Here is a 25,471-nt window from a genome sequence, read left to right as displayed (position 1 = left end):
GAGACCCTCGGCCAGCTCGTTCACCCTACGGGCCTGCTTGGCGGATAAAACTTCTGCATCCGGGGCCTTGGCGAGATCGGCCCTCAAACCATCCTTTTCTTGTTCCTTCTCCGCCAGAGACAGGCGGAGAGCTGCAAGGGAGTTGGACAGACCCCCTTTTCACCTTCTAGGCACTCAATCTCCGCCTTGAGCGCTTCAATCGTAGTATCTCAATCGGAGACCTCACGAGTGCAGTGCTCTTCCATGACAACGGCCGTGTGATACCCCTGTGACCAGAAAGAAGAAGACCAAGGCGATCAGCAAAAGAATAAAAAACAAGTCTAAAGGCGAACTTACACAAAAAGGGGCAAACCGCCGAAGACGCACCAGGCTCTGGTGTTCTAGATGAACACGAAGAAGTTGGAAGAAATCCATGTCCCTCAGACGTTGTTTGAAGCGATCTGTTCGAAGAAGAACAAACAAACACAAAACAATAAGGTGAGAAAAGCAAATCTCACGATAAACACACCAATAGCCAAAGACCACCTCCAACGTCTCCAAGAACACCAAGATAGCACTCTTCCCAACCTGAGATAGAAGTGTCGGAGGAGCCTGCGTAAAGAAAAAACAACAACAACAACTCATGTCAGAGGGCCGATCAGAAATAGGCAATAACAACAGGCCAAATGACCAGTAAAATAAAAACATTCTATACTCACTCGGACCCGGCGCCATCAGCCCCGGCTGCCTCGGACCAAACATGACACCGGCAGCGGCCGCTCGCTCCTCCGGGGTGAGAAGTCCAGCCATGACATCACCTACAAAGCAACAAGTACACAGTATTAGCACTTGGTACAAGACGTAAACAGATAAACCGGGCGAAGACAGTAAACACGAAAATATGCACCAAACAAACTTACTCATAAAAAGCCTAGGCTGGGTCGCTTGCCGTGCCCCCTGGGTAGAAGTCTCCGCCATATCATGTGGCGAAGGCCCAGAGGGATGGATCTCCTCAGCGTGGGGCCGGACGGGCGGAGGACTCAAAGAAGACTGAGCCGCCGGGGCCTGCTCAGCAAGCACGGCCTCCAACTGCCCGACGTCGGCCACCGGCACGGGTGAAGGCACAACAATGGCGGGAGACGAAGGAGCGTGCCGCAAGACGGCCTCCGTGCCCTCTTCAGAACTTGAACATAGCCCGCCAAGAATGTCGGGCATAGGCTCGGCGGTGCTACGTTCCGGCTATTCGCCGGCACTCACAGCACCATGCGAGGAGCGCGCCGGAGCAGCGCTGGCTCCCGGACGCCCAGCACCGCTCACAGGGCACACCAGAGCTACAGGAGAGCCGCGCTCCTCTCTGCTCACAACCCACACCTCCACTGACGGGATGGAGGAGCTCTGAACCTCTTCGCTGCCGGCGGAGGCAACGTCCGCACTACCAGCAGAAGACACGGCCGGCGCGATCGACAGAGCACCGCTCTTCTTCTTCTTTTTCGCAGGCGCCCGAGCAACAACGATGCCCTTCCTCTTCTTAGACTCGGCCTCCGCCGTAACATTCTTCGCGAAGGCCTTCTTCTTCTTCTTCTCGATCGAAGCCAGGACCTCGATAGGAACCTCGCGCTCCAGGTAGACGATCCCGACCTCCTCAAAAACTCGATTGAGCCGCGGCATGGTTCCTGCCACGGCCCTCCGAGACATGTACTCACGCTCGGAAATCTTGCCAACCAAACCTACGGCGGCTTCCTCAACCTTGGAGATGAAACTGTCCTCCGTCACCCCCTCCCCCAAAGACTGACCGAAGCGGGGGAACGGAATCCCGGCCTCTGGCCCAAAAACGGGAACCTTCACCTATTCTAGCCGAAAGGCTGGGTTGTTTTTGCCTAGGGGCCAGTAGTTGGAGGCCATAATCTCCTCCACCAGGTCGCGGCCACCGGAGTAGCGGCACGCTGCCGCAAAAGCCTGGTCGCAAGCCTCCCTCACCGGAGACACCTCCTCCGGCGGATCCACGCGCGTGTGCGGCGCCATCTCCTCCATCCTTGAAGTCAATGGATACTCCGAGACCTCCACACCATCCTCGGTAGTGCTATGGACCCCGTAGGTCTTCACGTAGAACCATTGCTAAAGCCAGCCGTGGTCCCACTTGCCCTTCTGGCAAAAAGAGATCTCCAGGCGGTCTGCGCCTTGGTTCCTCTTAGACATAAAGGTGCAACTACCATACTGGTAGGTCACCTCCACCTCCTTGCCCTCTCGCACCTCCTTCTTCTTCTTCGGCTGCTTCTGCAGCTCGTAGTACGCGCAGAAGGTGTCCACATCCGGCTCGGCACCGTAAGAAACACACGCCCAGCAGAATTTGCTAAGCGTGAGGAAGGCAGTAGGAGTCAGATGATGGAGCTGGACATTGAAAGTCTCCAACACCCGACGAAGGAAGGGGATGTAAGGAAAGCGGAGACCGCAGGTGAAGAAGTCCCGAAAGACCACCGCATATCCCTCCTCTGGTTCCGGAACAGTCTAGCCAGGCGGAGGGATTTTTACCCTCGAAGAAGGAAAACACGATTCCTTCAACATCTCCGCAATTGCCTCTTCAGTAATGGAGGAGGGGCCAAAATCCCAAGACTTTATCGCCATATCTCTGGAATCCGTAGCGATCAGGTCTCCGACGGACGCGGAGACACTCCCCAAATCCTCCTCCACTAGCTTCTCAAACTCCAACGCGGAGGCAGAGGCAAGCATGCACTCCTCAAAATGCGCACCCCAGCCGGCGGCCCTAACGCTGAGAAGATGGCGATAGAGTCCGAAAAAGACGGGCCGGCGAGTTTGGGCGAAGGCGGAAAAGAGAGCCACCGCGACAGCAGCCTAAGCGCGAGACGCAGGCAGAAAGACGGAATGCGCGAGGGCAACAAAAGGCGAAAAGCGAAGAGAGCAGAGAGCGATTTCTTAGAGGCAAGGAAAGCGAATGAGCAATGAGGGGGGGGGACCCCGCCACCAACAACGCCCTTATATAGGCCGCGGGCAGGCGGTCCGGCTCCCGCCATACAACGGTCATCTCCGGAGAATTCGCCTGCTGCACAACGGTCATCTCCGAAAAAGTTGCAAGGTATACAACGGAAACTGACACGGCATAAACGGCCACAACGTATGACAACGGCTAGATTTGCTGCCCAACGGCTATTCTCAACGAGACCAGCGGCCGCGCCAGAGCGGGCCAGGGGGAAGTAGCGGGGCCTCGCTCGGAGACACCAATGCGGGTGGCCTCCGCCCCCGCGGACGTCTTTGGTCAAGGTGTTTTGAGCTCACGGCACGCTCAGACGAACCATGGTCTCAAAAGGGGGGAACTGTTGTAACACGGCCTCGGCGGGTGGCGAAGGCCTCCGACGGCGAGGTGTCGCCAAGGCGTCTTCGACCGTCTTAGGGCGGAGACCTGGCGCTGACTAAAGAAACTTTCCTGGCTATGCTTGTAGGGCGCTGCACGAGGCTCAGCGAGCTTGTCGCGGATCTCGCCCGGGCCGGGCACAGACATCTCCGACCGCTCAGGCGGACGCCGCCCCGCTTCGGCTGACGGGCATCTCCGGCGATGAGGGCGGAGGCCGCTCTACCCCTGAACTAATCAAACAAACAATCTTGCCTAAGTGTGTGCAGGTACCTAAGCGCAGGCGCCCGTGGTCCGCGCGAGCGCGCCATCATGGCCCCCGTGCGGCCGGGCGGAGGCCTACGGATGATGTCTCCGACCGGACCGGCGGAGACCCGCGAAGGCAACGGCGCGCCTCTGAAGACGGAGGCCAGCGTCGGGAACCTAGGCCTCTGGGCCGAATACCGAGGCACGGTGGGCCGGCCGCTTATGGAGGCCCGGCGGAGGCCTACGGATGATGTCTCCGACTGGACCAGCGGAGACCCACGAAGGCAACGGCGCACCCCTGAAGACGGAGGCCAGCGTCGGGAACCCAGGCCTCTGGGCCGAATACCGAGGCACGGTGGGCCGGCCGCCTATGGAGGCCCGTTACTTGAAGACGGTGTGGCAGGATTACCCCGCAAACAGGAGATTAGTGGCGGAATATTCCAGGAATATACTGTAGCAGTTGAGGGGCATTGTAATAAATTCTGTCAAATAGTAGTTGAGCCCTATAAATAGAGAACACTTGTAACTGTGCGGTGGGTGGTGGATGAATTAATGAAACCCTAACTTTCCGTGCCAGCTTCCTACACGCCCACCTGTCGTGCCAATCCCGAGTCTCCGCCCGAGGGCGACGCTTGGCGGGCGGAGGCCTCTGATTCCCCCACGCTGTCTGAGACCGCTAGTTTCAACACGTCCCTTTTCAAAAAAAGAAACTCACGTCTGTAAAATTATTTCCAACCTGTGACTCTGACTCTGTGACTTGGGGTCTCAAAGACTCAAACAGCGGACTGGACATGCATGGTGTCGCTGGCCTGCGAGCCACGTACGTCGCCCCTGTGACTGTGACCCTGAATGACAACGAGGGCAACATCAGCTGGCCAGAACAGCCGTCAATGCAAATATGAACACATTTTGAAGAAGAAGAAGAACCGCTGGAAAAAAAAACTCAGTCCTAGCTATCATCTCCGCCAGTTACGCGACTAAGGGCTGCTTGGTTCCGGTGCGGGCTTGCCTCGCCTCGCCTCGTTGCACCTGACGCGAGCAATGAGGAGCTCGAGCCATTTTGGCTCTCCCAGGCAAGCATGCTAAACCTCGCCCACACGGTCCCTGAGGAGCGCCGGCAAGGAAACCAAACATGCTCTCTCGCTTGCTATTCTCGCTGGACAAGGTGTAACAGTGCGTGGCAAACAAACCAAGCAGCCCCTAAAGACCTAGCGACTATTGAGTATTGACCAACCAGTTCCAAGTTGTAACACTCGGACCGCTGAAGTTGCAGCACCAGGCTAGCCGACGTTTGTTGAAAGAGAGACGCACGTTTGCAGAACACATAGTTTGAACCTAGCCACTGATGAAGATCAGCGGCTCTGGACAACCTCGGGATGACCCAGCCAAGACAGAATAAGGTCCGGCTAAACTTTTACGTAGTAGTTTGCAAAGGGAACAAAATTTTTTAGGTTGTTTTCAATGCATTTAAATTTAATATGAAAACAAATCTAATTTTGTGCATGGCCTTTATTAAGAAATTTTTGGATTTTATTTGAGCACGTATGCTAATAAATTACATGACAAAACACTTCTTTTCAAACCATTAATTTAGATGTTTTTCATGCATCGTCATTTGACCTGTATCTGGCATCATAGCTTCTGGAGGTTTAAAATTAATATTTTTCACGAGCAAACCAGAGAAAATCCTAACAAATTCCCCAAATCCTGGAACCCTAGATGGCAAAAGTCTTCAAATTTCTAAGTCCTAACCCCTAACCCTGAGAATATAAGAGTATCGTCTATATATCCATTTTTGTAGTGATATAATAGGACCTAATGTACTTTGTGCTGACTGTCTTATGGCAAATATAGGAGTACAAGTTAAATCCTAGTAAAGGAACATGTATGTAAAAGAGTATCTATCATGCATGTACATTAATTTGGAGTTGTATATGTAATAGGACCTAATGTACTTTGTATAAACTTAACGCCCTGATTCTAAGCCCATAGCAACTCTCTTCGTGATGCTGAAATTCCCCGTACTAAGAGCCCCTGAGTTAACCAAAGATGACTCTCCAAGCAAGTTGTCCCACTCTTCAGGATCCTTATGTGCCCATGGATTTTGCAAGACCTTCCTCAGTCTATCAAGTTTATCTGCAACTTCCTTCATTGATGGTCTATTTGCGCCGCACATCTCTAAGCATTGTCTTGCTAACTCTGCAATCTCCTCGAGAATCTCCAAATTCTCGCTATTCTTGATTTCATCGTCCAGGATATCCTCTAGCTTGTTCTCCTTCATTGCACATAGAAACACCATAGATAGGCTCTTCTCGTGCTCAGGTCCTTGGAGGTTGAACGCCTTCTTGCGTGTGAGCAACTCTAGGAGAACAACTCCAAAGCTGTAAACATCACTCTTATCTGTTAATTGGCATGTCTGCATGTATTCTGGATCAAGGTAGCCGCATGTTCCTTGGACAAGCGTTACAAATTGTGACTCGTCGCTTGGTGCTAGAATGGATGCGCCGAAGTCAGATATTTTTGCTGTTAAGTCACCATTCAAAAGGATGTTGGTAGACTTGACATCACCATGGAGGATGGGCGGGGATGCACATGAATGAAGATAGGCTAAGGCATCTGCAGACTCATAAGCAATCCTTAGTCGAGTGTCCAAGGAAATGTGCCGGCTACGGTTGTCATGGATGAGATGGAACAATGTGCCATTTGGGATGAACTCATACACCAACATGGGGACTTCAACTTCCAAGCAACAACCGAGGAGCTTTACAATGTTCCTATGGTTGATTTGGGATAGGATTATCATCTCCTTACCGAATTCTTTCTTTTGTTGTTCATCAATTGTTATGCATCTTTTCACGGCAACTTCCATATCGTCCTTCATAACTCCCTTATAAACTTTTCCGTGGCCTCCATGGCCAATGACTTGTTGTTCTGCAAACCTGTCTGTGGCTTGCTGTAGTGCTTCTTCAGAGAATATTTCGAATGGAAGTCCTTGTTGCGACTTCATCTTTTGGAATAGCAGTAGGCCACCATGCTGTCGAAAATACTTTTGTTTGATGTGTTGGAGCTTTCGTCTTTCTAGGATCAAGTATGCACAAGTGACGGCAACCACAAGAACCACAACTCCAATACTTGCACCTGAATGGTTATTACAAGCTCAGCACTTCTAAAAATGGTTCACAAGTCATCATATATATAATCTATTTGAGCTCTTAGCAACCTACCAACCACTGGAGCCATCCACGTTGACTTCTGATTTTTCATGCAAACATCACCGATCATGCTTTGTCCTCGTGGGCATAAACAAGTGAAGCTCCCAAGTGTATTTATGCAATTTCCAGCAGCACACCGGTTTGGAACAATGCACTCATTAATATCTGAAATCACAAAAGACTATATGTTAATCTTATTAGATTTTTTAGGAACAACTTGCTACTTGGTTGAAACATGCATGTCTTCTATCTTTGCATGAGAAGGAAAAACAAAATCATAGTAATAGACATAAAGGGAGATAAACCTTTGCATCCATCTATGATGTAAGGATTTCCTTGGTATCCATCTGAGCACTTACAAACATATCCCGCGTCATTTGTGGAACAATAGCTATTGTTGCTAACACACGCATAAGATGTCTGATTGATTTTGGCTTCTTCACATGTAGTATTTGGTGCAATCGACCATTCCATGACAACCGGTGTCCTCTGTTGGTCTCTATCATAGAACACACTTGAGGTGAGGTAAGTGGTGCTGAAGTTGAAGGCGGCGCTTTCCATCACTGTGACATAATTGCAAGGATTTGTCCTCAATATAGTGGTGTTGTATGATGGGTTGAAGTATCCGTGATAATATTGCACACCCCTCGGGAGGTCCATCTGGCAGCACCCCGCCTTATCAGAGCATGAGCCGTTTACCATAGGGATTGTATCTTTGCATGTGGACAAGCATCCGACTACGTACTGCAAATGTTGGGGAGCCAGAGACACGGGATACATTATTAGATAGTAGCTGCAAGCGAGTTGATATATATACTCTACTCCTATATGTAGAGGTGGCAATGGATTTGGATAATCCAAAATATAATTGGACTCTAGATGCTTCTGATGCATATGGATGGGATCTATTCAAATTTGGATGTCAATAACCATTTGATCCTACAAATTCTAAAATCCATTGGACGTTAACTCAAAAAAGTTCAGTGATGACCAATGGATTTTTATGTGGAATTAACTACTCAAGAGGCAACCAACCTTTAATGTCTAGTTTTAAGTTTATGATGTGGAACCCATGTATATATGTAATCACATCTCGATCTGTATAAAACAGTGAGCAATCGTACTAAGTTGTCTCTAATAAATTCTAGTTAATTTCACTAAAATTTTAAGATGTAAACGCGATGTTTTAATTTTAGGGTTCGACTTTCTATGTGGGGTCCATGCATACATATATTATATGTAGACATATACACACACATACACAGTAGTGGGCAATTTTATTAACTAATCTCAAAAAGATTAAGTTGATTTGGCTAAAATTTTAAGGTGTGAACATGAGACTTTTTATTATAGAGCCCAGCTTTTACGTGGAATCTACTTTGTATCTAACCACACTGATCTATACAAAGTAGCAGACGATCATATTAAATCATCTTGAACAAATTTTAGCCACATTTGCTAAAATTTTAAGGTGACGTGTTAATGTTAGGGTCAGACATTTGACGTGAGGCCCATGTATATATCTAGTCACACTGATCTGCATAAAGTAGTTGATAATCATATTGAATCGTCTCTAAAAAAATTAATCAATTTCACAAAAATTATAAAGTGTGAGCGCAAGCTTTTCAATTAATAAATACCTATAATAGCTTTTGACATAGAATTATTGGATCGATTTGGACTTCAAAGCAAATAGGATTAGATTGGGTTGCACATTAATCATTTTGTATTAGGATAAGTTTGGACTTGGATTTTTTCTTTTATTTTAATTGGATTTATCCATGTGAATTTGGATGCTAGTCTATTGCCAACTCAGACTGTATGTCTAGAGAACGAACTGTGGAATATATGGACATTTTGGTTTGTGGAATAAATTAGCCCATCATCATCTCACTCTTTAGTTTTTTGTTTGGTTCGTGGAATGGAATAAGTTGATCTATCGCCATCCTCTTCCTCACAAACTAACAATTAATACTAGTACGAGGAATAATAAAGTCATTCTGCTAAATTTAAGAAATAGACACACGATGCATCACTTCATCTAGAATAAGTTGATTCGTCAAACCAAACACTCCAATAGGGATTACTTACAGTGTCGCTGAGCATGTAGGCAAGACTGTTGCACCCGAGAACGATGATTTTGTTATCATCTGCCGATAGCACGTAAGGCAAGTTGGTGATGTTCAGCATCGCGTCGTTGTACATCATGTCCTTGGTCGATTCGTTGTAGCACTGCCGAGAGATATAGGTCTTGAACCAGACCTTGTTATCCTGCACGGAGATCTTGGTCACCTCAAAGTTAGGGTAAGCACGAAACAGCGTCGTGGTGCCGCCCTCGGTCGTGCAGTTGAGGTAGAAGCCAGGGCGGATCTCGCACTGCTCGTCTATGACGAACGGGTACGGGACGTCGATGCCGCCGCATCTCGCGTTCCTTGCGCAGCCGGGCCTCAGTGACACCGGGACGTCTGCGGTGGTGGGGGCGGCGGCGGCGGGGGCGAGCACCCACACGGTCACCAGGCAGAGGAGAAGAAGACGTGACAACTCCATGCGACGACGTTGGTGATCCTAGCTTGCTTGCTTGCGTGGAGTCTGGATCTTCGCATATATAGAGGCAGGCAGACCTGAGGTGGTAGCTATTGTGACGGATGGAATACGACAAGCGTGGACTGACCTTTACTATTTTGGATTGTTATTATTTCATTTCAGGAGGCTTCCATTGTAATAGCTCTCGAAGACTTGGGGTCAATGGACGTTTCTTGAGTCCTGAGAAGACTTCTGCACCACATGGCACTGCATTTCCAACCAACCATTGACTAAACCTCACGTCCGTAAAATTCTTTCCACCTACGTACAGCTGTACAATTAAATCTCAACACAAAAATGACGAATGGTCGTCCTGTTTACGATAAAGAGCTTGTTCGCTGGTTGGTTTCTGGGCTGATAAGCCCGGCTGGTACTAGTTTGTTGTGAGAGAAAAACACTGTTGGCTGGCTGATAAACCCTGACTGAAACCAACAAGCGAACAGGTTGAAAGTGTATAAATTGATCATTAAAGTTTCCTTAAAGAAGCCTGACTACTGCTACCGGCTATCCATATTCAGCCGACAAGTAATAGTCTAGAAGGACGCACTTTAGCCACGACGGGTTGGCACGTGACACATCTTGCTTCACGCCGGTACCCTCGCTACCGCCATCCTTGCAACGCCCGTTCTGCCACAGCCCCACCCAACCTCGACACCTCCCGACGCCTCGGCTGCCCCACCTCCCTCGTGCTTCGACTATCTCCGCCAGCGGCCTACAGCTTCCACCATCGCCCCTCGACCCTGCCCTTCGCTAATCACAGAGCCACCAAAGATTACTCGTGTCGTCATGCCCCCACGCCGCCATCCCCACCCGTCCTACTGCCATCTCAGCCGCCACCACCACCATATGCCGTGCGCCCCCCCCCCCCAACCCCTTTCTATAGCCACCGGTGATAGGATCCTCTAACCCCCAAACCCTAACGCTGGCAGCAGGGTAATGGGCTCTTGGGCCGCGGGGATGCGCCGTCCACGTCCGCGCGATGGGTCGCATAGTATGTAGGGTTTTCGAATCTAGAATATGTTCGTTTCGTTTGGAGGGAATTATTACAATGGAGTGAGAGTTTAGAGGTGATAGGTCTTAAAAATCTACTGATTGGCACATGGACATGATGAGAATTTGAGTGGTACCTTATTAAGTGGACCACCTCTGTGATGGGCAACACTATTATAACTTTCTTCTTCCTCCTCGTTCCTCAAGTTGCTTCACTTGGTAATACAAAAAAGAGTGTGGACCTCAGATAGATTAGCACGCTGAGAATGGCCTCATAGCCAGGTTTGTGCCCTCTGCCGAAGTGAGCACTTGTGTGTGTATTATGTTTCATAGTTCTATTTGGTACAGTACATTTGCAAGTAACTTTTGAATCGTTCATCAAGTGCATGACTATGTAATACCTATACCTTGAGGTGGAATAGGGAGTGTGATGTCTACCACGATCGTATAAGGAGTTATAAAAGTAGCTAATTTATTAATTTGGACTGAGAAATAGTCCACACAATTTGCACAGGTTTCCTTTTGCTAGAGATGACAAGTCAGTATAATTTTCTGATAATTTAATTTTATCGTAAGGGGATCGATCATTTAGAAGTAGTAGAAATGTCCGGAAAACGATACTTGATGCCGCTGGCTGCTGACCAGTATATTATGAGTTGGAACCTGGAAGTCTTGGCATGCAAACAAGGGCACAAGACTAGCTTGGCCTCTGATTGGTGCAGCGAGAACTCGGTGTTTGAAAAATATAGATGCACCCATGGAAACTAAGTCCATTGTTGCTTGTATGATCTGCTTCTGAAGATCAAATTGTTCTTATTTAACCTTGTGTTCTTTTGAAATTTCAAGATACAATCAGAAACTGAAAGGTACCGGATGATCTTTTGCACTGCTTGTCTTTGTGTCAGTAACTGATAATCTGTTCGATTAAAATGGTTACACGTTTGAACTTGCTAGCGTCCAGACGTCCGATCCGGGACGCTAGCATCGGACGGTGCTCGCGCAGCGAGCGAGCGAGCGCCCCAACAGAGTCGGACTTGCGAGCGAGCGCCCCAGCAGCAGGTCCGTGCTGCCCGACCGCGCACGGGGACCGCTCGCGTCCCCTCCCGCTACCCACGCGCATCCCATGTGCAACACCCTGATCTACTTTTGAAATATTCAGATACAACACTTGCAAAGACAGATGAAACACTTGAAACATGCGTCTGTAACACTTGCAAAAACACTTGAAAACCATTGCAAACATACGCAACATTGAGATAAAACACTTGCAACATGTGTGTGAAACATATGCAACATCCAGATAAACACACTTGCAACATACGTCTGAAAAACAGATAAAACATTAGGAACAGACGCCTGCAACATACGTGTACAACCATTGCAACATATGCAACATTCTGATCTACTTTTGCAACATCCGTATGAAACACCTGAAACATACATCTGAAACAACTGAAACACTTGAAACATAGGCTTACAACATGTCTAAAAACGCCTGAAACACTTGAAACATAGTGTCGCAGGCGGCCACGGCCTACCTGGTGGGCAATTGCGGTGGCGCAGGCCTTCCCTTCCTGCTGATGGCGCGAGGTGGATGGGGCCGAGGCGCAGGCGCAGGCGCAAGCCTCCCCTGCGTCCCCTTCCGCGACGGGCGAGGTGGATAAGGGCGCGGCGCTAGATGGTGGTGCGGTGCCGGCTTGCGGAGCAACGCAGGAAGGGGCCGGATGCGGCGCCGCCACGCTGGAGAAAACCGCGGCGGGCGGCCTCGGTGATGGAGAAGGCGAGCGGCGCTATTTTTTTTTTTTTTGAGAAGCTATGAAGTGAAGCGCATGGAGCGGAGTGGGGCGAGCGGCATCCGGGCGGACGGACGCACATTTCCCAGCATTACCGTTAGACCTAACCATATGCTGTTCTAACTTTATTAACTACTGTATCTTTTGTAGTACTCACTTTTCAATGCGTGTTAACACTTCTGTATTTGTTATTAACAAGGTCCATACCAATTTCAATCCAATCTGATCGTGTATTTTGAGGCAAGAACGCAGGTTTGCTTATTGTGAAATTTGCATAAATCAGAATGCCGGTGTGTGAATTGAACCAAATGGCTGACACTCTGCCTGATACGGTGATATCTCGGGTGTCTGAATCCGAAACATAAATCCAAGCAGAAAGAGGCACGGGACGAAAAGGGGGCAGCGTCTCTGAATGTCTTGACCTCTCCATCATTTATTTATTTAAGTTGTAGCCATTGTGGCTGCATGCTCTATGGGCAAACTCAATTTGATCCATAAATTTCTTGTGAATAAAATAAAATATGCACAAAGCGTTTTTTTTGTTGCAATAAAGATGTTAAACGCTTGAACTGCTTATGCGTAGTTCCCTTTTCTTTGAGATCCGCAAGACACCTGACCACACATACAGTAATGTTTAATAATCGGTGGAGAACGCTGACTTCAGTGAAACTGTTTAGTAATAATCTAAAAAAAACTCTATTGCCCTTGAGGCTTTGTTTCTCTGTTCTCTTCCCATGCGAGTTTGTTCTGTCTTAGCTCGTACTGCCTTAGCCCCGTTCGGTTAGCCTGGAACGGGCCGTTCCGGGCCACGAACCATTCCGTGCTAGTACAAATTATCGAAGGAAACTATTCGGCTGGGAATCATTCCCATGCAACCGAGCAAGGCCTTAGTCATTTGAGGGAAAGTTGTGTCTTATTACTAGTTGTACTTTAGCGCACCATGCTTCTCTTGTAAATTGCATTAGGTGAATTTATTTTCTAACGAAACTATGGCGAAACTCTGGCCATTCTTTCGGGAAAAAATATAATCCTCAAAAAGTAATACAGTTGTTTTGAAGGCACGATGACACACGGTAGGCACACCTGGCTCATGATAAATTATGTATTCATGTCCCCTTCCAATTTCAGGGCTTGTTCGATTGTTCTTTGCTGCTTGAGTTCATCCAGTGTTTTCAATCCTGAGGATGATGGACTGGGGTGCCATAACTTCACGGCGGGATTTATTTTATTTACCCACTGCAGATTGTATTCTTAGATTTTCTCCTACCAGTGTCCAAAATTTCCGCATCTCTCTTGATCTGCATCACATCATTGCAACCACACATAGCCTAGAAAGAACAGTTTATTAGTTGCATTCTCTCAAAAATATAGTTGTGCAATACTCTGCTTTTAAATCTGAGTTCTTACATGCTTCCAACACATTGCAAAACAAGTCAAGTAATTTTGGCGCTCAATTATATAAAAAAAGGTAAGCACATCACTACTATCGTTTTAGTATCCATGCAAGGAACAATGCGAAATCTACATGCATTACAACCAAATGCATTGCTCAAAGATTCATCGATTAGTTTTGAAGGAAACTAAGGAACTTCATTGTTGTTCATGACAAAATAAGTTCACCGAGAATAACTTGCTGATAATAATATTTCCTCTTCCATAGTGTATTGTCTGCTTGAGTCATTAGTTACTGATTCAATTGACATGTGCTGAACCTGAGTCCCATCCTCATTATTTCTCCTTTGTGTTGTAATACATGGGACAAGTTTTTTCCTCACTAATAAGTTTTCAAGTGTCATATCCACTTCCCTCATTCTAGGCCGATCTTCTCCCCTTAATTTAGTACATACCATTGCAAGTGTGGCAACTTCTTGGAGGTCTCCATCTTCCTCCTCCATGACTTGAGGATCTACTATACCTACTAAGTTGTTTGCTGCGAGCATCTTCTCAAAATATGAAACAAGATTATCGCCATCATTGGATCTGTAGATAAACGGTTTCTTTTTAGTAAGCAATTCTATAAAAAGAACGCCAAAACTGAAGACATCGCTCTTGTTCGTTAGTTGGCCGGTGTAATGATACATAGGGTCTAAGTAACCCATCATTCCTTGAATAAGAGTTGTTACTCCTGTTTGATCAATTGGAATGTACCTAGAAGCTCCAAGTCTGATACTTTTGCTGTTAAACTATCATCAAGAAGTATATTGGATGACTTAATATCTCTATGAAATATTGGCATCGAAGCAGCTGAATGTAGGTAAGACAAAGCTCTAGCAACTTCGAGTGCAATCCTTATTCTATCTTTCCATGATAGTGATATTGGTCCTTCCACATGAAGATGATTATAAAGGGTACCATTTGAAATGAACTCATAAACTAGCAATGGAACTTCTGTCTCAAGACAACAGCCTAAGAGTTTCACCACATTTCTATGGTTCACTTGAGAAAGAACTCCAACTTCATTTATGAATTCATTGATTTCTCTTTGTACTACTATCTTTGATTTCTTGATTGCCACAACATGCAGATCTAGAATTCCTTTAAACACAACTCCATGCCCTCCACCACTAATCACACAAGAGCTATCAAAATTGTTTGTTGCCTTCTCTAGCTCCCTTAAGGTAATTATCATTCTTTCACCAATATCTGCGTTGTGTGATATTAATTGCTGCAATAGTAACCCATGATTTTGGTTGACAAACTTTTCTTTCATTTTCTTCACCTTATGTACTTTGATTTTATGCATTATGAAGGGTCCACCAAGTGCTAGAAGAAAAAGACTTGTACCACCACCTAACCCCATGCTCAAACCTGGCAAAAAAATACTGAAACAAATACAAATAACCACCAAACCACCAAACATACTAAGAGACTAATATTTAGATTATGAATGACTAAATAAATGCAAAATTGTAAACAAAAGTATTGAAAGAAGGTATGTCAAAAATATTGACCCCGAGTACCCTCACCAAGGCCCAAAGTGACACCCCAATAGGGGGTGGATCAGGCCGACTACTCAGAAGGAAATGGACAAGGAGTACCTCAACTATTAGGCGGACAAGGCATATGAAAGATATAATAGAAACCATCTACATCTACTGTAATCAACTAGGAAACCTACCTGTAGATTGATTAGGACACTATTTTTAATGCTAGCTCCCTACTATATAAGGAGGGATAGGGAGCCTCTAATTGGGATACGAAATAGATCCTCAACCCATAGATGTATAGTTATGATTCCCTACTCGCAACCAACCCCACCGCATGCCACACAAGCCACAAAGCTCCCCATATTCACTGGATGTCATGTACCATATCATATACCTGAACTAGTATAAATCTGTCTCATGTGTTACCCCTCTAATCTTGTACATGATACATCAGTTAATAGTCAGAGGCAAAACACGATGACAGTTAGTGCACCACGTAGCGGGGCTTTGCACGTAGATCCATCTAAATAGATCATATGTGTTTCATCAACAATGACATTGACACCTTTGTTCTAGGCACTAAGATCACCTTCAACAGCCTAGATTTCATCATTGATCAGCCTGGCAATCTGCATCAATGCAATCGCAAGCCGATCTAGGAAGAGGAGGACATCCCTCACCGCCACCTCATGTCCCTCACTAGATTGGAGGATGACGTGAACACTAGGGCTCTAGCACTCACGCGCCACATGGATCTACACCTCTGACACAACTTTGATGCCATCGATCAAGAAGACGTCCTCAATGACGCCATCGACTTCCTGCTTCGCCGCCCTTCTTGGGGGCCCGATGCATCCGCCGAGGACTCGCCATTAGACTTCCCCAAGTTTCCCATTGGGCTCAAGAACGTGATCGCAAGCTACCAGTTGGGCGTCACTCTGACTCTAGGGCTCTTACTGCTACAAGCAATCAGACGAGGGGACTTCCAGCGAAGGGCTTGATGGAGGTAGATTTAGCTGGGGCGCCTACTTATAGGTCATGCCATGATGGTAGGTGGATCTAGTCTACCGACCCTAGTATCACAGATCGATTAATAACCACCCATAAGTCCAAATGATTCGGATTCTCTAGGACCTAGTGTCCTTATCTTCAAAACAACTCTTCATGATGAACATTTCCAGAGGTTGGAAGATGACATCATCGAAGCGATATGCAGAATCTATGGAACCGGGAAGACTATAGGCTCATCATGAATACCTCGGGGGGCTACTATCAACAATATAGGCTCCGGATATCCTCACCAGAAAGGATAACGCCCCCACCAACCGGGTGTGGGCCGATCCGATTGCTAGGGAGGCTAAACCAGGCGAGGATATATCATCCATTTGGCAAACAAGGCATAGGTCAACTAGGGGATATCGGCGTATCCGAGTTCCCAGAGTTGTGTTGATCCGACTAGCCCTTGTAACAAACTAAGAAATCAACCTTATTTGAGTAGTGTTTCCTTTGTAAACCCTTACCTCCAGACTATATAAGGAGGCATAGGGTGCACCCCGTCGGCAACTCATCGATCACCATCGTCATCAGCATCCCTGCACCCAGTGCACGACACACAGCAACAAAGCTCATATTCAACTAGACGTAGGGCACTCCATGCCTGAATCATTATAAACATGTATCCCAAGTACTACCCCTCTGATATGCTACACGCAATACACTGCAGACGCTAAAACCATCGACAACATACATAATGTATTTGAGTTCTTAGCAACCTACCAAACCATAATCCACGTCTTCTAACTTTTCATGCAAATGCCACGGTTCATGATTTGTCCTCGTGGGCATGAACAAGTGAAACTCCCCAGTGTATTTATGCAATTTCCAATAGGACACCAGTCAGGAACAATGCATTCATTAATATCTGAAATCACATAACATAATCTTATTAACTTTTTGAGGAACCACTCATTACTTGGTTGAAACATGTATATTGTCTTTACATGATCAGAAAAAAAAGGAAAATAGTGAAGATGAATAAGAACCTTTGCATCCGCCAACGATGTAAGGGTTGCCTTCGTATCCATCTAAGCACTTGCATACGTAGCCCGCATAATTCGTGCTACAATAGCTATTGTCGCTAACACAAGCATAAGACGTCTTGTTGATTTTGGCTTCCTCACATGTAATGTTCCGTGCAATCGCCCATTTCATCACAACTGGTGTCCTTGATTGTTCTGTGTCGTCATAGAACACCGTCGAGGTGAGGTAAGTGGTGCTAAAGTTGAAGGCTGAGCTTTCCATCACTGTGATATAATTGCAAGAGTGGTTGCTCCATATTTTGGTGGTGGCGTTTAATGGGTTGAAAAAGCCTTGATAATACTGCACGCCCTTTTGGAGGTCCAATTGGCAGCACCCAGTCTTACAGGAGCATGAGCCATTCTTGGGGATATCGTCACACGTTAACAAGCAGCCAGTTGTGTACTGCATGCATGCATACGATCAAATTGTTGTTGTAGCCACACAGCAGGATTTCATATATATATTACTCTCTTCATTCCAAATTATAAGTCATTCCAAGAATCTTAGAGAGTCAAAACATCTCAAGTTTGACCAAAATTATATAGAGAATTACAAAGACTTATAATATCAAATAGATATACTATAAAAATATAATTAATAAAGAATCTAACGATACTTAGTTGGTATCATAAATGTTATTATATTATTGTATGAATTTGGTCAAGCTTGAGATGCTTGGACTCTCTAAGATTTTTGAAATGACTTATAACTTGGGATGGAGGAATTATTAGCTAGCTGCTAGTTTGTCAATTATTATTATGATAAGTGTGCGTGGAACATGAAGATTACTTACACCGTTGCTGAGCACGTGGGCAAGACTGTTGCACCCGAGAACGATGACTTTGTTATCCTCCGCCGATAGCACGAAGGGCATCCTGCTAATACTCACTCACTCGTCGTCGCTGTATATCGTGTTGTTATCCGTGGATTGGTTGAAGCACTGCCGAGAGATCCAAGTCTTGACCCAGACCTTGTTTTCCGGCACGGAGATCTTGATCACCTCCAGCTCCAGGTTACGCCCCATAACCAACTCCAGCTTACACTACTGCAAACGGGATCTTTGTCGAGTGTAAACTGTTTTACCGAGTATTAAAAATCGAGCACTCAGCAAAGACCTTCTTTACCGAGTGCCGCACTCGGTAAAGAATTGCATTCGACAAAGAGCTCTTTGCCTAGTGTTAGGCTCTCGACAAAAGCGCGGCACTCGGCATAGGCTACCCCGCGTAACTATGTTCGGCCACGTCCTTCTTTGCCGAGTGTCTGCTGTTAGGCACTCGGCAAAGAAGTTTTTTTTTTAAATTTCTTTACCGAGTGCCGTGTCAGGGGCACTCGGCAAAGAATTTTTTTTTGAAATGTCTTTGCCGAGTGCCCTTGTAAAGGCACTCGGCAAAGAGGAAATTTAAAAAAAAAATTCAAAACCCTCTTTGCCGAGTGCCTTATTCTTGGCACTCGGCGAAGACTCCCTTTGCCGAGTGCCATGCCCCGGCACTCGGTAAATTTTTTTTTGTTTTTGGCCTCAAAATTTTTTGTGCAGCCCTTTTAAAATACCAGGAACTCCTAGTTAGAATTTGGGAATTTTTTGTGGCTTTTTGATATATTTAGTTACTTTATTTTGTTTACTTGAATTTTTTCGAAAAATATAAATTTGAACTGCACGTGGTACGAATAATAGAATTTAATGATTCAAAAAATGATAGTCTTGTTACTGCGTGTAGTGTGAGGCCATATCTAGGAATGGACCCGAAATTTCGGACATCTTGTTCACGAAACATGACCGCGAACTTGCGTGCGAAGTGTTTTTAAATTCTATAAAAAGCAAACGAAGTCCGAAAATCATGAAACTTGTTGAGATGTCGTGATATCGTATGTGGATGCTATGATAAAAATTTGAGAAGGTTTGGTGCACGTTGTCACGTACAATGCTTACAAGTATGGGTACGCGAATTCATTTATCTATTGTGACGCTCAGTTCTGCCTGATTTCTAATCATCGTGCTGTCTTTCTCGCAGTCGGCGTCACATAGTGGCCAGACTTACTCGGACTTCCAGGCATGGTGTATGGTCCGCAAGGGCAAGGCGACGTCCGACGTCTCCTTCAACCTAGAGGACCCGCCCGAGGCATACACGAACCCGAGCATCCACTCCCGCATCAGTGAGTACACTGAGGTGGCGAGGTCGCTCCATGGGTCAGACCACGATCCGAGCACCCAAGATTTCGATGGAGAGGTCGTTATGAGGGTGGGGCAAGGCAAGAAGCATGGGCGGTTCTGGCTTGGCGATGGCGTCATCGACACGGCCTCTACTCCCTCTCTCTCTCCTAGATTCGAGAATGGAGCACGAGCGAGAGCCCGGCCATTCGCACACGGCCGACCGCTGCACAACACCGGGTCAACGCACTCGAGGTTATTCCTGTTTTACTCGTCATACATTGATCTTTACACACATTAATTAGCTTTGCATTACGGAAACATTGGAGTGAAAATATTGCAGGCCCGGCTGGAACAAGAAATGAGGCAACGTCAGGAGCTGGAGGCCGGGCACCAGAGGATGGTGGCCCAGCTGGAGGCCGAGCGGGCCGAGCGGCAGGCCCAGGCGCAGAGGCTGACGGACATTACGGAGTTCCTACAAGGGCTTGTGCAACGTGTGGGGTTCTCTCTACCAGCTGGGCTGTTGGTTCCGCCTCCGCGTTCTGCAGCTCCAGCTAATCCTGTGAGTATGAAAGTTTTTTACTTTCGCTTGTGCTTTGCTTGTATGGCCTCTACCTTCTTAGATTAGCTATCCAAATAATCTTGTCTCACATGCAATCTTTTCTCCTTTGTGCAGTCTCCATCTGACGGTGGTTCGAATAATCCACCTCATGCATCTCCGAATGATGGACCTTCACCACAGTCGCAGTGGCCGAGATGAGTGCACGTTGTATTTTTTTCATTTGTTGTTCACTTGGTGATGGACTTGTGATATACTTGTGATGCACTTGTGGACTTTGATGGACTTGTGGATTTATTTAGATGGACTTGAGCACTTATTATTATATATGTGATATATATTGTGATGGATGTGATATGTGCGGATGGATGTGTGGATGGATGAGATATATATGTGATGGATGAGATATATATGTGATGAATGAGATATATGTGTGATATATGTTTGTATGAATTTATTTGTCATGATGGAATGTAAAAAAAATAAAAATTGCCGTTTTGGGTCACTTTGCCGAGTGTTGAACTCGGCAAAGGACCCCGTTGCCGAGTGCCATGGTCACAGCACTCGGCAAAGCTGGAAAAATGAGCGCTCGGTAAACCATTTTTCCAGCTTTGCCGAGTGCCATAACCATGGCACTCGGCAAAGAATTTTTTTTTAAATCAAACTTTGCCGAGTGCCGGCCAGAGGGCACTCGGTAAAGAATTTAAAAAAAATTCAAACTTTGCCGAGTGCCGACAAGAGGGCACTCGGCAAAGAATTTTTTAAAAAAAATATATTTCAAACTTTGGCGAGTGGCGGAAAGAGGGCACTGGCAAAGAATTTTTTTTTAAAAAAAATTCAAACTTTGCCGAGCGCCGACCAGGGGCACTCGGCAAAGAATTTTTTTTAAAAAAAATAAAAAAAATCTTTGCCGAGTGCCTGCAGGGTTGGCACTCGGCAAAGCCACCGTCAACGAGCCGGCGCCATAACGATCGCTTTTCTTTGCCGAGTGCCCGATAAAAGACACTCGACAAAGAGGTTTTTGTCGATCAATTTTTTGACGTGTGTTCTTTGCCGAGTGTAATTTGGCCTTTGCCGAGTGCCTCAAACACTCGACAAAAAACCTGAATCTAGTAGTGCGAGCTAGCTTGGTGATTCGTTTCAAAATTGTCCTGATTGCACCTTTTTCTTTTCAAGTTTCAAATTAGTTCTTTTGAATGATTTAAAATTATTGAAACAAAAATGTTGAGCTCAATAATAATAGAATTCTTTTGGAGTAATCAAATATAATAAATTAAGATATGTAATGGATAGTTCTAGATATATCGAGATATATAGTGAGATATTATATGAAATAACTTAATCTTATATCAACTATCTTGGACAGAAATATATTTGTACGGGGTTTCTCATGATTTTGAAATACCTTTAAATGTACTTTAATTATGTTTGAATTTATATATTAAGTAAAATATGTCTCGGATTTAATAAATAATATAATATAACTAAATATTTTGCTTAGCCCTCAAATTTTGCCTCAAAAGCAAAAGGGAAAAGAAAATATATTCTCATCTCTTGCCCCGCGCTTCTCCTTAATTTTTTCCTAAAGAAGCGCGCGCTTTGGCTTGTGACCGCTCGGTGCTCGCGCTCTTGGCTTGTGAATTTTGACCGCTCTCAGCCCCTCCATATCCTTTCTGTGTTCTCTCTCAACCCAAATCCAACTTCCACGCCACCACCGGCATCTACCTCTGTGGGAGAAGCCCACGCGGAAGTTCTCCACGGGCCGCCCATCGCAATTCGCAAGGTCATCGCCGCCGCCACCCCCGGCAGTCACCCGACATAGCAGCATCCGCCCGTGGCCGGCGACTTGCGGCGCATGACACGGCGCCCGGCGATGCATCCCAGCGACCCAGGCTCCTCGTCCGCGTCAACGGCGGCGGGGGTGGCTGCTCCACACGCAGATTCACTCCGGTGTCTCATCCACGGCTCATCTCCGTCTCCAATCTTGGTGTCCGCCGCGTCCTCCTCCTCTCGTCCTCCAAGAGTCCCAAGACCCCAAGGGGAGCCCATGCCTTCTTGCAGCGGCGACCGGATCTAAGGTACTTCCCATCCCACTCGATTCCTCCTTATGAGCCCTGGAACATACCTAACCTCCTTAGTTACTATCTCCGATCTGTACCTTCATCAGATTGATGTCTCTCCTTCACGTTTATGTTTGGGTTCATCTTGATCTGTTAGAACCATGTTAGTCGTCATTACTATATATTGGCTCTGATATCAGAGTATCAGTAGGAATTCGATTGCTTGGATGTATGACCAGGTATATTGTTTTGATCTAAATTATTTTAGTCCTGAGATTTTTAGATATCTGAAATTGCAAGTTCTCAGTTTAAGGATGACACATTCTTTTTGATGAATATATAATTTTGATTGATGGTGCCAGCCAACTGTGCCAGGCTTATTTCTTTTGGAAGAAAACTCTGTAAGGATCTGTGTCATCCTGTACCACACAATTTTCCTCAGTATGTGTTCTTTAAAATGCTCAGGATGATTTGTTTTTCTGAAATCTTTAAAGTTTGCATCATGATTATTTTCCTGGGGCTAATCCCAAAATGCATTCCAACTCTGCAAGGCAAAGCATATTGTACTAAGAATTCTACAATTACAATTTCATCTTATGAACAAGTTTTGGTAGGCACTATCTTATGAAGTTTTGGTAGGCACTACGTATTGAGGAAGTTACTTAATTTTTTATTTTCTTTTGCCAAGATTTGTTAGCAGATCATGAAGATGCAGGCTCACATGCATGTAGTCCTACAATGGGACAACAGTAAGGTTAGTTTGATAACCATTCTAGTTGTCTATTTATAATGAGAACATATATATCAAATTCCTAGCTGTTTGAGACGATCAATTCATGCATGGCTGGAATGATGGAGACAAAAAGTGAATAAGGAAGCAAGTAACAAGTTTTTGCTGGATATGAGCCTAATCGAGAGGAGATAACAGGAACCAAGTAACAGACTACTACTTGTTTGTTATACAGGTATCATCTTGTACTGATGACAACATCTTGTTTCTTGTTTCTTGTACAGGTATCAAATTTTTACTTGTTTTTTTTCAGATCTGAATAACCTGGAAACATTGCTGTAGTCTCTGATTTTGGCAGAAAGCTTTATTGTATTGTTACAGGAGATTACTTGCATGTAATGAAATGGAGCACCTCAACGAGATTCAATTTATTTTGGCATGGCTTAAGTGCTAATTTAGCTCAACTGCTTTTATGTGAGGGTTGCAGATGAGGGATATGAATGAATCTTTAGTTCTCAGAGAGCTGCCTAGGAACAGGTATATTTACATTTTTGGCTCTGTTATTTTTCTTCAGTGAGATATATACATCTATTGGAAAAAATAGCATGTGTTTTCTAAATATATATATGGCGCCTTTGGTGTCTCAGCATAGCAGGTCCCAAGCCCTGGTAAAGGAGGAGGGTTGTGTTAGGCGTGGCGAGCCAATGTAAAAACTTAGCCACTTTAATGGAGATGAAACCCGAAAGAAAATCGTTGGGGGCGTAACCCTCTTAGCGACGCGCCATATCGGAACCCGGGTATGGTGTTAAATGGGCAAGGGCCGGGTCGTCACCCCCGTGACGCGCCGTGTCGTGATCTGGGCATGGTGTCAAGTGACCAAAGATCGGGTCGTCGCTTCCTTAGTGGCGCGCTACATCGGCGCCCGGGTGTAGTGAAAAATGAGCAAGGGTCTTCGCATCTGAGTCGACGGGTGCGAAGGGTAAGGAAGCTAGTCGAACCAACTAGGATCCGTTTAGGTAGTTGGAATGTAGGGTCACTTACAGGTAAGTTAAGAGAATTAGTTGATACCGCGACTAGGAGGCGTGTAAATATATTATGCGTTCAAGAGACTAAATGGAAGGGTCAGAAGGCGAAGGAGGTGGACAATACAGGATTCAAGCTTTGGTACACAGGGACAGTCGCGAATAGAAATGGAGTAGGAGTTTTGATTGATAAGAGCCTCAAGAATGGTGTGGTGGGAGTGAGAAGACAAGGAGATAGGATTATCTTAGTCAAGCTTGTCGTTGGTGATATGGTCTTGAACGTAATCAGTGCGTATGCCCCCCAAGTAGGCCTCGACGAGAGTGCTAAGAGACAGTTCTGGGAAGACTTAGATGGCCTGGTTAGAGCTATACCTAGTAGTGAGAAGCTTTTTATAGGAGGAGATCTTAATGGGCATGTAGGTACTACAAGCGCAGGTTTCGAGGCAGTTCATGGAGGTTTTGGGTATGGTAGTAGGAATCAGGAGGGGGAGGAAGTTCTGGACTTCGCGGTAGCTTTTGACCTGATGATAGCCAACACTTTCTTTAGAAAGAGAGAATCTCATCTAGTGACCTTCAGTAGCGGACAACACTGTAGCTAGATTGACTTTGTCCTCGCAAGAAGAAAGGACAAACGAGCATGCTTGGATTGCAAGGTGATACCAGGAGAGTGTGTTGTTTCTCAACATAAGCTTTTGGTGGCAGATTTTCGTTTTCAGGTGCGTGCCCGTAGGGATAAACAAGCTAAGATTGAAAGAACAAAGTGGTGGAAACTGAAAGGGGAGACGTCAGAGGTATTTAGGGAAAGGGTTATCAAAGAGGGTTCTTGGAAGGAAGAAGACGACATAAACAACATGTGGGACAAGATGGCAACCAACATTCGGAAGGTAGCCTCAGAGGTGTGTGGAGTAACCAAAGGAAGGGGACGCGAGGCTAAAGATACTTGGTGGTGGAACGAGGAAGTCCAAAGGGCTATTAAGGAGAAGAAAGAATGCTATAGACGCTTGTACCATGACAGGAGTGTGGACAACATAGAGAAGTACAAGGTGGCAAAGAAGACTGCAAAGCAAGCTGTAAGTGTGGCAAAGGGTAGAGCGTACGAGGATCTTTACCAACATTTGAGTACGAAGGAAGGAGAGACGGACATTTATAGGATGGCTAGGGTTCGTGAGAGAAAGACACGGGACTTCAACCAAGTTAAGTGCATTAAGGATGAAAGGGAGCATCTCTTGGTGAAGGAGGATGAGATCCGACATCGATGGCAAGAGTATTTTGATAAATTGTTCAATGGTGAGAATATGGACACAACCTTTCAGTTGGATGACTCTTTTGATGACACCAATAGGCGCTTTGTGCGGAGAATCCAAGAATCTGAGGTCAGAGAGGCGTTGAAAAGGATGAAAGGAGGTAAGGCGATGGGACCAGATGGTATCCCAATCGAGGTGTGGAGATGCCTCGGGGACATAGCTATAGTATGGCTAACCAAGCTGTTCAACAATATTTTTCGATCGAACAAGATGCCTGATGAGTGGAGGAGAAGTATATTGGTACCGATCTACAAGAATAAAGGAGATATTCAAAGTTGTACGAATTACCGGGGAATTAAGTTGATGAGCCATACTATGAAGCTATGGGAGAGAGTTATCGAGCATCGCTTGAGAGCAATAACGCGGGTCTCTATGAACTAATTTGGTTTCATGCCCAGAAGGTCAACCATGGAAGCCATTTTCTTAGTAAGACAAGTTATGGAGCGATATAGGGAGAAGAAGAAGAAGGACCTACAC

At 45.8% G+C, this 25,471-nt stretch overlaps 1 protein-coding gene and 1 pseudogene across 1 annotated transcript; both read right to left on the bottom strand.

Moving 5' to 3' along the window:
- Nucleotides 1-5,396: 5,396 nt before the first annotated feature.
- Nucleotides 5,397-9,348, bottom strand: LOC136472711 (putative wall-associated receptor kinase-like 16). Its single transcript, XM_066470416.1, has 4 exons — nt 8,893-9,348; nt 7,107-7,545; nt 6,814-6,966; nt 5,397-6,727 (listed from the first exon to the last, which is right to left on the bottom strand). Exons 1-4 carry the CDS (start codon nt 9,346-9,348, stop codon nt 5,556-5,558), a joined length of 2,220 nt encoding a protein of 739 aa, XP_066326513.1. The 3' UTR covers nt 5,397-5,555.
- A 4,435-nt stretch (nt 9,349-13,783) lies between these two features.
- On the bottom strand, nt 13,784-17,395 carry LOC136469464 (wall-associated receptor kinase 3-like; annotated as a pseudogene).
- Between the last annotated feature and the right edge of the window lie 8,076 nt (nt 17,396-25,471).

This window comes from Miscanthus floridulus, chromosome 8 (assembly GCF_019320115.1).
Source record: "Miscanthus floridulus cultivar M001 chromosome 8, ASM1932011v1, whole genome shotgun sequence".
In the NCBI taxonomy this organism is placed as follows: Eukaryota; Viridiplantae; Streptophyta; class Magnoliopsida; order Poales; family Poaceae; genus Miscanthus; species Miscanthus floridulus.
Note: the sequence above shows the minus strand (reverse complement) of the source record. Positions and strands in the feature narration are given on the sequence as shown.

What these genes read in the sequence shown, in the direction of transcription:
- LOC136472711 (XM_066470416.1), bottom strand. Translation starts at nt 9,348, where the DNA reads ATGGAGTTGTCACGTCTTCTTCTCCTCTGCCTGGTGACCGTGTGGGTG. An exon ending in CCTACATGCTCAGCGACACT is followed by an intron (nt 7,546 to 8,892) that starts GTAAGTAATCCC and finishes CAACATTTGCAG; the next exon opens with TACGTAGTCGGATGCTTGTC. An exon ending in CATCATAGATGGATGCAAAG is followed by an intron (nt 6,967 to 7,106) that starts GTTTATCTCCCT and finishes TTGTGATTTCAG; the next exon opens with ATATTAATGAGTGCATTGTT.